Raw genomic sequence first — 14107 nt, forward strand, 5'->3', positions numbered from 1 at the left:
TTTTTAAAATCTGGCAATGTTGGGTGAACATTTCAGTGCACTCCATTTGGACCGTAGAACATTTCGATGCACTCTATTTGGACCATAGAACATTTTGATGCACTCCATTTGGACCCTAAGCCTCCAGTTTGCAATCTCTTGCTGAACAAAAAATATGCAATCCCTCCCCTTGGCATAATGATTCTAGGGAGACTTTTCCTGATGGATGTAACTGAACAACACAAACATACCAGAACTTCCCCATTCAAAGTAACCATTTTTCAGAAGACAGAGTTCTGCATCCTGAGCTCTATAGGTTGCCAAGGTCACTGGCCTAGGTTCCTTAGCCCCCACTCTGCCCCCTGTCCCACCACTGACCCCAGGCTCATCCCTTACATCTCAATGCCATCAGCTCTGAGCAGAGCAGGCTGTGGTAGGTAAACAGGGATTGTTTGTTGAATTAAAATAAGTTCTGCCATCACCAAAAGCAGTGTTGTAACTTGTGTTTTAAAGATGCTTTGGGGGGCGGCTTCCCTGGTGGCGTAGTGGTTGAGAGTCCGCCTGCCGATGCAGGGGACGCGGGTTCGTGCCCCGGTCCGGGAGGATCCCACATACCGTGGAGCGGCTGGTCCCGTGAGCCATGGCCGCTGAGCCTGCGCATCCGGAGCCTGTGCTCCACAACAGGAGAGGCCACAACAACAACAAAAAGATGCTTTGGGGGGACAGATTAAAAGCCACTTATGACAATGTGTCATTATTTTCATTCTCATCTTACATTTTCTAAAAATGTTATCATAATGCAATCTGCTGTCTGTAATTACATAACAAAATGTCACAACATTGAGCTCCAAATGACTCTTGGCCATTTCCTAATATATTTTCTTAATGTACAACAAAGTAGAGCATCAGGATAGCCTCACTGTCAGTAAAATCTCCCTTGGACTCAGAAGGCAATTCTGAGACAAGAGTTGCAGAACCCTGTAAAGCATCACTAAAATGGTATATAATTACTGAGGTAATTATTTTATAAAGATCGGCATTTACTCATCAAACATTAAACGTTTGCTCTGCACAGGGCATAGAAGACTAGCTGCTGGAGGGAATGGAGTAGAGATTTCATAAGTTTTAATGTATCTGTTATTATTATTTATTGGTAGTATTATACAAGCTTAAATGTTTTATGTATTTATTTAACATGCACAAATTTACTCTGTGCCAGGAATTATTCTAAGCACTTTATGAATAGTAACTTATTTGATCCTCTAAACAACCTTACAATATAGATAATATTATGATCACCGGTACATACATATCCCCATCTATAAAGATGAGCAAAGCGAGGGCAGACAGTTAAGTGACTTGCCCAATATCACAATACTAATAAGTGTCAGGGCCAAAATTTGAATCCAGGTAAGTCTGGCTCCAAAATCGATGTTTATAACCAGTGCATCAATTAGCTACTACTGCATAACAAACAATCCCCCAACTTAGTGGCTTACAACGTCAACTACTTATTATTGTTCCTGAGTCATTTGGTCAGCTGAGCAGTTCTATTGATCTGGACCAGGTTCAGCTAATCTTACGTGGGCTCACTTAAGTGTATGTTGTCAGCTGAGGGCTGGCTGGTCCAGGACATCCTTGTCTACATGACTCAGCTCTGCTCCATGTGGGCTCTCATCCTCCATGGCTATAGCAAGGGTCTGAGAAAGAGAAGAAACATCTGCAAATGGCTTTTCAATCCACTGCTTACATCAAGTTTGCTACTCTCTCATTTGACCAAAGCAAATCACATGCTCAGGTCCAGAGTCAGTGCTGGAGGACAAGTCCAAGAGCAGTGGGCATAGAAAAGCATAAATATTGGGGCCTTTAATACAATTAACTGGCCAAAATCATGGTTCAATACCATGCTGTTTTTACCCTGCTTTCCACACAGTTTTAGACGTGATATTTCAGAGTCCAAATGAGTCGTGAAAATGCTATCAAATGTAGCTTTGTGGGTTTAGGAAGGTCACAAAAGAACCATAAGTGTGAAAAATTAAAGGATGTTTATGATTTTAGGCTGATCCTGGGGAAACACAGTCAGAAGCTCCAAGTGAAGCCAAGACAACTCCAGCAGAAAATGGGATGAATCACACTACATCCCTGACACCCAAACCACCCTCCCAGGCTCTCCACAGCCAACCAGCTCCAGGTAAACACTCTGATGAGAGAGCTGTGCTACATGACTAGGAGCCTCTAGTTTATATGTGCCACTGAAGGAGGTAGCATGATTGACTTAGAGAAAACATCACATGGGCAAAAATGCACAGACTTAGGAGAAACGTGCTCCAGAAACGTGTGATGAGGGAATGAATGAGGGAAGGAAGGAAGGAATGAAGAAAGACCAAGAGACTCATAAGTGCTCATCTGGCTCTGCTGACAATTTACGAAGCCACAACAATATATCACCCAGATTTCCCATGTCTTTATTTAGCGATGGATTATGGTCCATCAGCTGGCAGGGTGTGTGAAGGGTTCTTCAAGCACCTTATATGCAGCTATGCTTCAGAAGCACATTCTTAGTTCTACCTCACTAAGTTACGTTTCTGCCAAGAATTCCTTCGCATCTTTCTCTACTTCCTTTCACCTCTTTTAAGCGCCTATCATGTGCTGAGCACGCTGCTAAATGCTTCACGTGGATTATCTTGTTTAACTCTTAAACCAGGCTTCTGAGGGTTGATTCTACCACTGCCCCCATGGTGCAGGTGAATAAATTGCAGTTTTGAAATGACAAGATACTTCTTAAAGGCCATGTTGCTAATGAAGAGTGAAGACAAGACTGACACCAGTTCTCCACGATCCTAAAATTCTTCCTTTTAGATTCTATGCTCCTACTGAGACTACTTAAGAAAGGAGGTTGTTCAGATTCATGGTAATAAGGAGATAAATTGTGTATAAAAAGAGGTGATATTTTCAAATGAAGTTTTTATATACCAAATACAAACATTTAGTGTGTTTCTAGAATATGAATCATTAATTTAAATAGTGAATATAACCTTGTGCTTTTGAGAGTAAAAGATAATTTAGCATTTTAGCATTTGATTTTTTTTTACCTGGGTGCTTTGGAATCATTTGACTTACAGAATAATTTTTAAAATGGCACAGAATACATTGCAAAACTGAACCCCTCTTCTCTGGCATTAACATCTGTCAGAGTCAGACCAGGAAATTAATATTGTCACAATACTCTGAACTAAAACACAGACCTTGTTTGAACTTCACCTGCTTTCCACTAATGTCTTTGATTGTCCCAGGTTTGATTGTCTCAGGATCCCACATTGTACTAATTGTCTTGTCTCCTTAGCCTCCTTGAATCTATGACAGTCCCTCAGTCTGTCCTGTCTTTCATGTCCTTGACACTTCTGAAGAGTCAGTTATTCTGTAGATTATCCTTCAATTTGGGTTGGCCTGATGTTTTCTCACGATTAAACTAAAATTACCCATTTTTGGCAAGAACATCACAGAAGCAATGCTGTTCTGAGAACATTATGTCGGGGGTATCTGATGTTGCTGTGTCGCATCATCAGTGATGTTGGATCCCTTGGTTAAGGTGCCATCTACCAGGTTTCTCCACTGAAAGTTACAATTTTCCCCTTTGTAGTTAACTGATATCTCAGTGGAGACACTTTGAGACCATGCAACTATCCTGTTTCTCCTTAAACGTTTGTCCAGTGATTTTGGCACCCTCTAATGGATCTTGCCTGCAACATTATTCCTGCCTGCTGGTCAGCCTTTGATTTTTAAAAGATCACTTGTCATTTCTGTTATGGCCAGAAGGTAGCAGTAGCCTAAACTGAATTTGTTGACAGAGTTTTGATTCAAAGTGGAGGAATGGCCTTTCTATAACTGGAGCATATAGATTCATATTTAATTAGGTTTGCCCCAAAGTTACAAAATGGAGACATTTCTTAGAATATTTTTAGGATAATTTTCTCCCGCAATTTGTAATTTCTTCATAAAGAGACTTAGAGTCAAGAGCCAAACATCGTTTTACAGGAAGAAACAATTTTTAAAATTAAAAGAGACTATTATTATTTTTCTTTTATTTCAGGCTCTGTAAAGGCACCTGCCAAAACAGAAGATCTTATTCAGAGTGTTTTAACAGGTAAATACCACCTTTTTTCCCTATGGAGTTAGGCAGCTGAATATTATGCAGGGTAAGTATTTAGAGGAGAGGAGATTTCATCTTTGAAATATAACATCATTAATATTTCTCTTCTAAAACCATCTACAGATACATCCTACTTCAAGCCATGTTACACAATATAATCACAGAGAAGTAACCATACTTGGCAAAAAGGACCCTACTGGTATAAAAAAAATAACATAATTTCACAAGATATATTTTGGAATCACGGAATAGTTTCATACTGGAAATGTGACCCAGTGAATAGGAATGCAATCTTCCCAAAGTGCCCACAATAAAGCATATTTTAGAAATGCAGAATATGAACTGTTTGTGACCATAGAATACACAGAGTTTAAGAATGATGATACAGTTTGGGAATATTTCATATTTGGTTAATTTGTTAAACTAGTGGGACTAAACGCTTTCTTTAATACAATTAGCAGTATGTAGCACTGTATAGTATGTTGGCCCAACACACAACAGAAATGTACACAAAAAAACAGCACTATGGATTAGAACCAAAAACTGTAAACAACTTAAATATCCACATACAGTAGAGTGGATAAATTGTGGTATAGTCACAGAATAAAATAGGATACAGATGTAGAAGTAAATAAACTATAGTTACACACAACTACATGGATAAAGTTCACAGCATAATGTTGAAGAAAAGAGGACAGACACCAAAGAACACATTCTTTATGATTCCAGCTACACGAAGTTCAAAAACAGGCAAAAGGAATTTGTGTTCTTAGAAACATGGATTTGGATTATACCTAAGCGGTGGGAGGGAGGGCTGGAACCCAAAAGAGGGTCTCTGGGGTGCTGATAATATTCTGATTTTGATCTAAGTAGTGGCTACAGAAACCTCTTCACTTTGTGAAAATTGAGAGGGATGTGTACTTATGATTTCACCAAAATAATACATAAAATATGCATCAAAAACTTATTTTAGGAATGTATGAAAGGAAAACATGTGTTTAAAGATTTAATTCCATGGGAAACAATACAATGTTCACACATAAAACAAGAGACAGAAGTGTAAATAAGAGCATGATTCCAATATTATTTAAAAATACACAAATGCAGGGCTTCCCTGGTGGCGCAGTGGTTGAGAGTCCGCCTGCCGACGCAGGGGGCACGGGTTCATGCCCCGGTCCGGGAAGATCCCACATGCCGCAGAGCAGCTAGGCCCGTGAGCCTTGGCCGCTGAGCCTGCATGTCCAGAGCCTGTGCTCTGCAATGGGAGAGGCCACAACAGTGAGAGGCCCGCGTACTGCAAAAAAAAAAAAACCAAACCAAAACAAAACAAAACAAAAAAAACACACAAATGCATAGATGAAAGGTGGGTGTCTATATCAATATATTAGCAGTGATTATCTCTGGGTGGTTTATGAGTGGTACTTGTTTCCTTATATAAATGGACATTACCTTTATGCTTAAGGACATATTCAAACAATAGCCTTTCATCCACAAGCTTTTTAAAAAATGATACTTTCCGTGGAATTATTTTTAGTCATAGGTTGGAACATCTTGAACCCTGTTGCTAAACTTGCCACAGCTGAAGTGCTGCACACCATTTTTAAAGAAGTGAGGTTAAATCTGTCACCCAAACTGCAGCAATTCCTTAGGATTATAAATTTTAATATAATCAGTCATTATGCAACCATAATGAGTCCATCTGGGCCTGAGGGAAACCATTAAATAAATGTACCTGATTATCTCCCTGGCCTCTTTCTCAAAAGGAATCGAATGTCAGGAGAATAGATACATTATTAAAAAGGGAAACATATTTCAATTGCTTAAAGACCTTATCATTTAAGAACATAAATGGTTATTCTGATTTCAACGTTTATCCACTAGATATATCATTTGCTATTCAGGTCTGTTGTTATTCATGGCATATATTATTTCTGAATCTCTTGACAGTTCTAAATATTTATGATAACTTATTTTTGTTCCCAGAAGCAGAAAGTTCACATCAAAGGATGAAAACATGTGAACTATGACTTAATCTAGGTCTAAATAAATGATAATTCATTGAATTTAAGGCACCATCCTTTTTAAGGTACCTCACTACTCATGGATGGCCAAGAAAGAAAAGCACCAACAAACTGTGACACTCCACTGACTACACGATGAATCTTAGTTTTAGAAATGTTAACATATTTTTTAAATGCATATTCTTACAATTGATTAAACAAGTCAGTAAAACACAGACTGTTTTAACATCAAGCTCTGTCACATTAAATGTTTTCTTGGCATTAAATAAAACACTATGTAGTGATATAAACTACCACCAACCCTTATGGTGCCTTTGGGCAAATCACAGCAAGGACCTTCCCTCACTTTACTGATCTATACTGGAGCAATGTTGTGATAAATATACAAACCTACAATATGTATACTGTGAATAGTGCCGCTTAGAAATGGTGCTGTAGAACCTGTACAATCATTTGTTAAGCCTCTAACAGGCACACTGCCAGAAACTATGTTAAAAACTTTGCATTCATTCTTTTATTTCATCATCACCATAACAACCCTAAAAAGTAGAAATTGTGTGATCTTTAAAGTGGATCCTGTTAGTGCCCACCAAAATCCCCTTTACCATCTGTGGCACCCAGCTCCTAGCTGTAGTAAACATTGGCTACTAACAGCTCATAGCTTCCTCTGCTTTTGAAAATTGCCCTCCCTCATGAAAGGCACACTGATCATGAAGAGAGATTTCTTATCTGATAAATATCTTACTACTCTGTTGATCATGGAGCATAGCTCATTATATCCATTTGAGCTATTTATTACACAGCTATGTCTCTGACAATGCCTTGATACATTTGATGCTGTAGGCATCAAAAATTTATATAAAAGCGGGTGCAGTGCCATTTGCAAACATATTAGCAAACCACAGGGATAGCTGAAGCTTTTGTGGGAGATCTTTTATAAAAAAAAAAAAGAAAGAAAGAAATAAAGAAAATTGCCCTCAGCCAAAAGGAAGCCCCCTCTCCAGGAGCTTATTCCTCTCCACAACTGACATTCCCAAATAGGCAAAAAGCTGGCTTTCTTGCCTCAAGGTGAGACTAACTCTGTAGTACAGTTCACGCTCCAGAGCTCCCCGTGGGATCACGCAGAAGCCGGACTCCAGCCGAGACCACATCCTTGTTTAGCTACTTCTTCTTCTGTATCTGTGCCCTCACTCCCCTCCTACAGAGAGCCCCCCTTGGTAAATCACATGTACCTGAATCCCTCTCTTGAGCTCTGTTTCTAGAGAACCCAAACTTTTTAAAAATTATGAGTAAAGAAATTGGGTCTTTGAGAAATTTGGTAACATAGTCACAAAGTTAGCAAGAGATAAAGCCAGCCTGGAACACATGTTTGACTTCCAAGCTCTGCTCTCAAGGTCCAGTGGGCTGGGGTCAGAAAAACACTGCTCAATAGCAACTGCTCTGTCCTCTCAGCACTTCCAGGCCTCTCAGCTCTCATAACCCATTTGTTGCAGAAGTAGAAGCACAGACAATTGAAGAGCTAAAGCAACAGAAGTCGTTTGTGAAACTTCAAAAGAAGCACTACAAAGAAATGAAAGACCTGGTTAAGAGACACCACAAGAAAACCACTGACCTTATCAAAGAACACACTACAAAATATAATGAAATCCAGAATGACTACTTGCGAAGGAGGGCAGCTTTGGAAAAGACAGCCAAAAAGGATAGTAAGAAAAAGTAAGTTGAAGGGGTATTTTTTGTTTGTTTTATAGTATAAAGGAGGAGAGTCATTTACATGGATGTGCAGTGTTTTTGTTTTTTTTTTTTTCCAATGGACAAACTACAATTAATTTAAATGATTTTTTATTGAAGAATGTAAGTGTTGTTTTTGATTATTTGCTATTATAAGAAATGTATTAATAAATATGTATGTATAAATCTTTTCATATATTCCTATTTTCTTAAAATTTTAGAAGTGGGATCCCTAGATCCATTTAAAGACTTTTCTGTTTCAGTTTGTAACTATCAGCAAGATATGAAAGTGCAAACTGATGGAGAAAAAAGTGATGTCATGAGTATCTTAATTTGCATTTCCTTATTGAGTTTTTTGGCATATTTACTGTCAATTTATATTTATTCCTTTGCAAATTTTCATATCACAGTCTTTGCTTGATAGTTCTTTTTTATTATTTTTTTATTTTTATTTTTTAATTCTTACTAGTTATTTGGTTGCACTGGTTCTTAGTAGCAGCAGGCGGGCTCTGTATTTGCAGCTCACCAGCTCCTTAGTTGCAGCATGCATGTGGGATCTAGTTCCCTGAACAGGGATCGAACCCAGGCCCCCTGCATTGGGAGTGTGGAGTCCTACCCACTGCGCCACCAGGGAAGTCCCTCTTTTTATTGTTTTTTAATTGAAGTTTAGTTGATGGATTTTCAGTGTTTTGCACCACGTTTTGGATCTACACCACTGTAAGAAGGAAAGCCACCCAACTCCCTCCACTCTCTACAGCTTTTGTGTCCTCTCAGCTCACTTTTGCTTGTAGACTGAATTTCTTTATTTAACCAAATTCTGAGACTAGATATGCAGGAAGTCCTACACTTGAGTTCTAGCCTGTAGGCCCAAGACCAACTGGCTGACTTGCCATATTGCAGCTGCCAACCTGGGGGGTCTGACATTTTGCTGTGGACTAGAACCAAGCTGAAGGGGCAACTTGTCTTATTGAAAAGAGAACCTCTACTGCCCTTTGCTGCCCTATCTGAAACCCACAAAGCCCTGTACAGATAATCCTTGTTTGGGACCTACTCAGTTATCACCCCAAAGTGCCTAACGTGGTAATGTGGGGAAACTATGTGAGCATAGAAGCTAAGAGTCAGGCAGGCTGTACCACATCCTTCCATCCTTCCCTTCACTTCCTTATTCAATAATCCGATCAGGTTAGAGAGAAAGGTAAGAGGCATTTTTCAGATGTATATTGTGACATATGATTTAACATGTGCTTAACTTAAAAGTACAATCAAAACCCAATACCTGGGTTTTTAAAAGCAGCAAAATCATCATTTTTTAGACCTGGAGCAGCCTTAGAAGCCATCTAGGTGAACTCTTATCACTTCTTCAAGGAGGAATCTGAAAACTAAAGGCTTAACATTTACCCACAGTTACAAAACAGTTCAGGCAAAGCTTGGCCTAAAACTTCTAAATTTTTATCTTAGTGATATGTATGTAGTCATTTGTTTATTTCTGTATTTATTTATTTATAAGTCATATCCTGCAAACTTCCAATAGAATATTAAAATAACATCATAGACATGTATAAAAATCCTATAAAAATAGAAAAAAATGTACACACATACATATGCACACAGACTGTCTACCAGTTACCAGATCTGCTGTCCAATACATGAGTCACTAACCGCAAACAGTGACTCATTGGAATTGAAATGTGCTTCAAGTATAAAATAACACACCAGAATTCAGACTTCACTAAAAAAAAAAAAAAAGAATCTCATATTTTTATATTGATGTGTATTGATTTTAATTACGTGTTGAAATGATAATATTTTTGATAATCAAGCTATGTAAAATATATTATTAAAATTAATTTCACTCATTTCCTTTTATTTTTTTAAGATGGCTACTAACAATTTCAAATTACATATGTGGAAAAAAATCATATATGTGACCCGTGTTGTATTTCAGCTGGACAGAAGTAATCATTTAATGTAATTTCTCTCCTTGAACACTAAAGTTAGCTCTTAGCTTCTGAGAAAAGGAAATACGGGTTAGACAATTCTCCTTATCTGATTAAAGGAAACTTGCTTTTCCAAGAGGGACAAACATTTTACTGGTATTAAATTACAAAAGAATTCATCTCTTGGATCATACACAGGCAACATTAAGCAACAGGGGATAATATCTTCAACCCTGTTTTTGGAGAGGATGCAGAAACATTCGTCCCTTGGTTATTTTTCTTTACTTTCCCTCAAAAAACAAACAAAAATCCCTAAGCATCTTGTGTCAAAAAATACATCAGGAGAAACTTTTCTTCAAGAGGAAAAGACACTGAGGTCTGATTATGTCTGTCCATTCCCCATCCCCCCATGATACACATTAAAATCCTGAAAACTCCTCAGAGTAATAAATGGACATAATGTCCATTATATTCTTTTTTTTTTTTGCCAGTGAGATTTTTTAATCTCACTGATTTTCTTCTTGTTTTGAAAGTATAGTTATTTTTCACAAAATATATTAATATGTAATGGGCTTATATTTTCTAATGAATTAATAAATAATTTTTAGATTTATTTTTTATTAAGGTAACATTGGTTTATAGCATTATATGTTTCATATGTACAACATTATATTAGATCAGTTTCTTATTCAAATATCCATAGTCTCAACTGGGTTTTCACATAATGTGAAGAGTAGATCATTCAAAGATGGTTTCTGTCACACACTGTACTGTTCTCAGAACACAGACTTTGCTCTTTTGTAGATGTCTGTCCTTGGGTAAGCTGCACTGCTGCTCCCCCATACTGTGTCCTTAGGAAAATTGTCTCACTGAAACTCAATTTCCTCAAATGTAAACAGGAGATGGTCACACCTGCTAGCTGGGTTGTTGTGAAAGCCAGAAGTAAAGCAGAACGTCCCTGGCACCTGCTGAGTGGTCAAGAAATGTTGCCCTGTTGCCTCTGCTATGGTGGTTGTGGCTCACTGAAGCAACACTTTATGTTCTGGCTACACCAACTTCCTGCTGCAGCAGATTATAAATGTATCTCGTGTTCATGCCAAGATGGAGGTCACCCCTCCAATGCTCCTCTCCTCTGATGTTGATAAATAGACTTGTACTCATGCCAGGATGGAGGGCCACCTCAGTGCTGCCATGTGATTTTGATGTTTAGAAACCTTTGAGGGAATTCTGCATCCCTTATTTGACAAAATAGGATCCTAATACTAGCTTCTACCAACTGCCTCTCCATGTGGCACCATTGTGTTGGCTTAATTCAAAGAGAAAGTAAGAGGAATTAGCACCAGCTGATTCAAGAAACCTCTTCTACTTGTTCCACTTGGCCACAAGTGAAAACATGGAGACCGAATCTGATGTGCTGGGTATCTTAGGTGGTTCTTTCTGCAGCAGTTTCCATATAAATGAAAAGAACAGACCTGCTCTTGGTACCCTGTTTCCAACACTGTCTCTCATTCTCTTTGTCCTACAAGAAGTAAGAGCACAACATTTGAAGGAATCACACTGTATGTTTTAATACAATAATGTTCATGAGAATTGCTTTGTTGCGTTTCAACATTTGTCCTAAGCATCAAAATATCTATTAATTCTTTATGAATAACTCAAAGAAAGTCCCCCTGCACAGAGTGAGCACTCAATAAATATTTTAGAATGAACCCAATTCATCCTCCTTTCTCTTGGAACCAAAGTGCCATTTTGGGTGGAGATATCAATGAAGTTAGTTCAGCCCCCAAAGAAACTTATTTTAATAACAAATCTTGCTATTAAAACATGTTAAGAAACAGAACGTGTCAGCTGGGAGTGTTGCTGTCCCGTGACGTCCACACATGCTCTCTGTTGACAATCTACATTGTGTAGATGCAAAATTCATCACCTTTTCAACTCCCCCTACAGAATCATCAATGCAGCAGAGTGTACAGGAGAAATGTAGGTGGAAATTACATTATACATGCCACGTTAAAAAATAAAAAATAAAAGGCTTAATAAGTCCTTATTAGACATTGTTTTTCCCAAGGGGGGTTTATCATTCTCTCCACCAGCACTGCCAGGGCCCCCAGCCAACTGGCTTTCCTTTTCTGCCACTACCTCTTTCTAGAGCAGCACAAATTTCATCTACTTTCTGTGTTTGGAGACTTTCTGCTGCTAAGCTTGTCCTTGGGGTATCAGCCTCTGTCTCAAGTGGTTTATCAAAATATTTATTTCCAAACAGAGTCTCTAGGAGGGACTCTGGCAAGCAGCCCTCCCTCCACCTTGCTCTGACCTACATGTTTTGTGAGTCAAGCTCTGTGTCTCTGCAGATCGGAACCCAGCAGCCCTGACCATGGTTCATCAACAATTGAGCAAGACCTAGCTGCCCTGGATGCCGAAATGACCCAAAAGTTAATAGACTTGAAGGACAAACAACAGCAGCAGCTGCTTAATCTTCGACAAGAACAGTATTACAGTGAAAAATACCAGAAGCGAGAACATATTAAACTGGTAAGCCTGAAAAATGTGATTTCTGTTTCTATAGCTAGAACCCTCTTTTCTATAGAAAATTTTTGATGCCCTTGGATAACATAACAGGAAACAGCAGCAGTTCTGACTGGCACTTTCATTTAGCTTCCTGACTGAATAATCTTATTTTGATGCCAGGTTGTAGAGGGAGATAAGAGGCATTTCTCAGATCCATATTGTGACATGTGATTTAACAAGTGCTTAACTTAAAAGCAGGATCAAACCCCAGTACTTCAGTTTTAAAAAGCAATAAAATCATCATTTCTTAGAAATGGAAATTGCATAGGCCAAATAGTATCCACCATACTGATATTTTACAAGCCCCACTATTCCAGTATCTTTACCAAGTTCCTCTCTGTTCTCCAGTGAAGCTATGTTTTATTACTTTTATTTTCACTAACTCATGTTTGGGCTATAGTAGTTTTTTTGGTATTTTTGAAATCACACAAGATAATTACACACTTATCTTTAAGAAAATTAAGAACATGCTGCAAATAAATGTTCACTTTTTATGTAGTAGTGTAGCTTTGCAGTGATACAAAGAGAACTGTACAGTCCACTCTCCTACATTTAGAAAAGTCAGTATTTAAGTGGCCTGTGTGGAATGTTGTCTACCCAATTCCTGAGGCTCCCTATGAAAGGAAATGCCATCATCTCCATGAATGATCAGTTTTGTCCTCCAAAATGTTTTCTCAGGAAATGTGACAATCCATTGTTTTTTTAATTGAAATATAGTTGATTTACAATGTTGTGTTAATTTCTGCTGTACAGAAAAGTGATTCATTCATATATATATATATATATATATATATATGTGTATATATATATATATATATATATATTCTTTTTAAATTCTTTTCCATTATGGTTTATCACAGGATATTGAATATAGTTCCCTGTGCTATACAGTAGGACCTCATTGTTTAACCATTCTCTATATAATACTTTTCATCTGCTAGTCCCAAGCTCCCAATCTGTCCCTTCCCCACCCCTCCTTGTCAACCACAAGTCTGTTCTCTAAGTCTGTGCGTTGGTTTTTGTTTCATAGATAGGTTCCTTTGTGTCATATTTTATTTATTTATTTATCTACTTATTTATTTATTTATTTAAATTTTTATTTTTAAAAATATTTTTATTTATGTATTTACTTGGCTCCGCCAGGTCTTAGCTGCGGAATGCAAACTCTTAGTTGCAGCATGTGGGATCTAGTTCCCTCACCAGGGATCGAACCCAGGCCCCCTGCATTGGGAGCATGAAGTCTTAGCCACTGGACCACCAGGGAAGTCCCCGTGTCATATTTTAGATTCCACATATAAGTGATATCATATGGTATTTTGTCTTTCTCTTTCTGACTTACTTCACTTAGTATGATAATCTCTAGGTCCATCCATTTTGCTGTAAATGGTGTGATTGCATTATTTTTATGGCTGAGTAATATTCCATTGTATATATGTACCACATCTTCTTTATACATTCATCTGTCAGTGGACATTTAGGTTTCTTCCATGTCTTGGCTATTGTGAATAGCCAATAGCCATCGGCTATGAACATAAGGGTGCCTGTATTTTTTTGAATTATAGTTTTGTCCAGATATATGCCCAGGAATGGGATTGCTGGATCATATGGCAAGTCTACTTTTACTTTTTTGAGGAACCTCCATACTGTTTCCCATAGTGACTTCACCAACATATGTTGCATTGTTGTTGATGGCTTGACACAGAATAGGGACATGTTAAATGTTT

At 38.0% G+C, this 14107-nt stretch overlaps 1 protein-coding gene across 2 annotated transcripts in view; it reads left to right on the forward strand.

The window, feature by feature from the left end:
• The window catches only part of PLCB1 (phospholipase C beta 1), a 692285-nt gene that overhangs the window by 586426 nt on the left and 91752 nt on the right, over positions 1–14107 (forward strand). For both annotated transcript variants that reach the window (XM_082644419.1, XM_082644420.1), the window contains exons 24-27: positions 2038–2170; positions 4070–4123; positions 7644–7863; positions 12167–12347. In XM_082644419.1, the coding sequence (XP_082500545.1) occupies positions 2038–2170; positions 4070–4123; positions 7644–7863; positions 12167–12347 (588 nt within the window). The remainder of the gene's footprint in view (positions 1–2037; positions 2171–4069; positions 4124–7643; positions 7864–12166; positions 12348–14107) is intronic.

The sequence above is a fragment of the Mesoplodon mirus genome (assembly GCF_964341445.2).
Source record: "Mesoplodon mirus genome assembly, chromosome: 15".
In the NCBI taxonomy this organism is placed as follows: Eukaryota; Metazoa; Chordata; class Mammalia; order Artiodactyla; family Ziphiidae; genus Mesoplodon; species Mesoplodon mirus.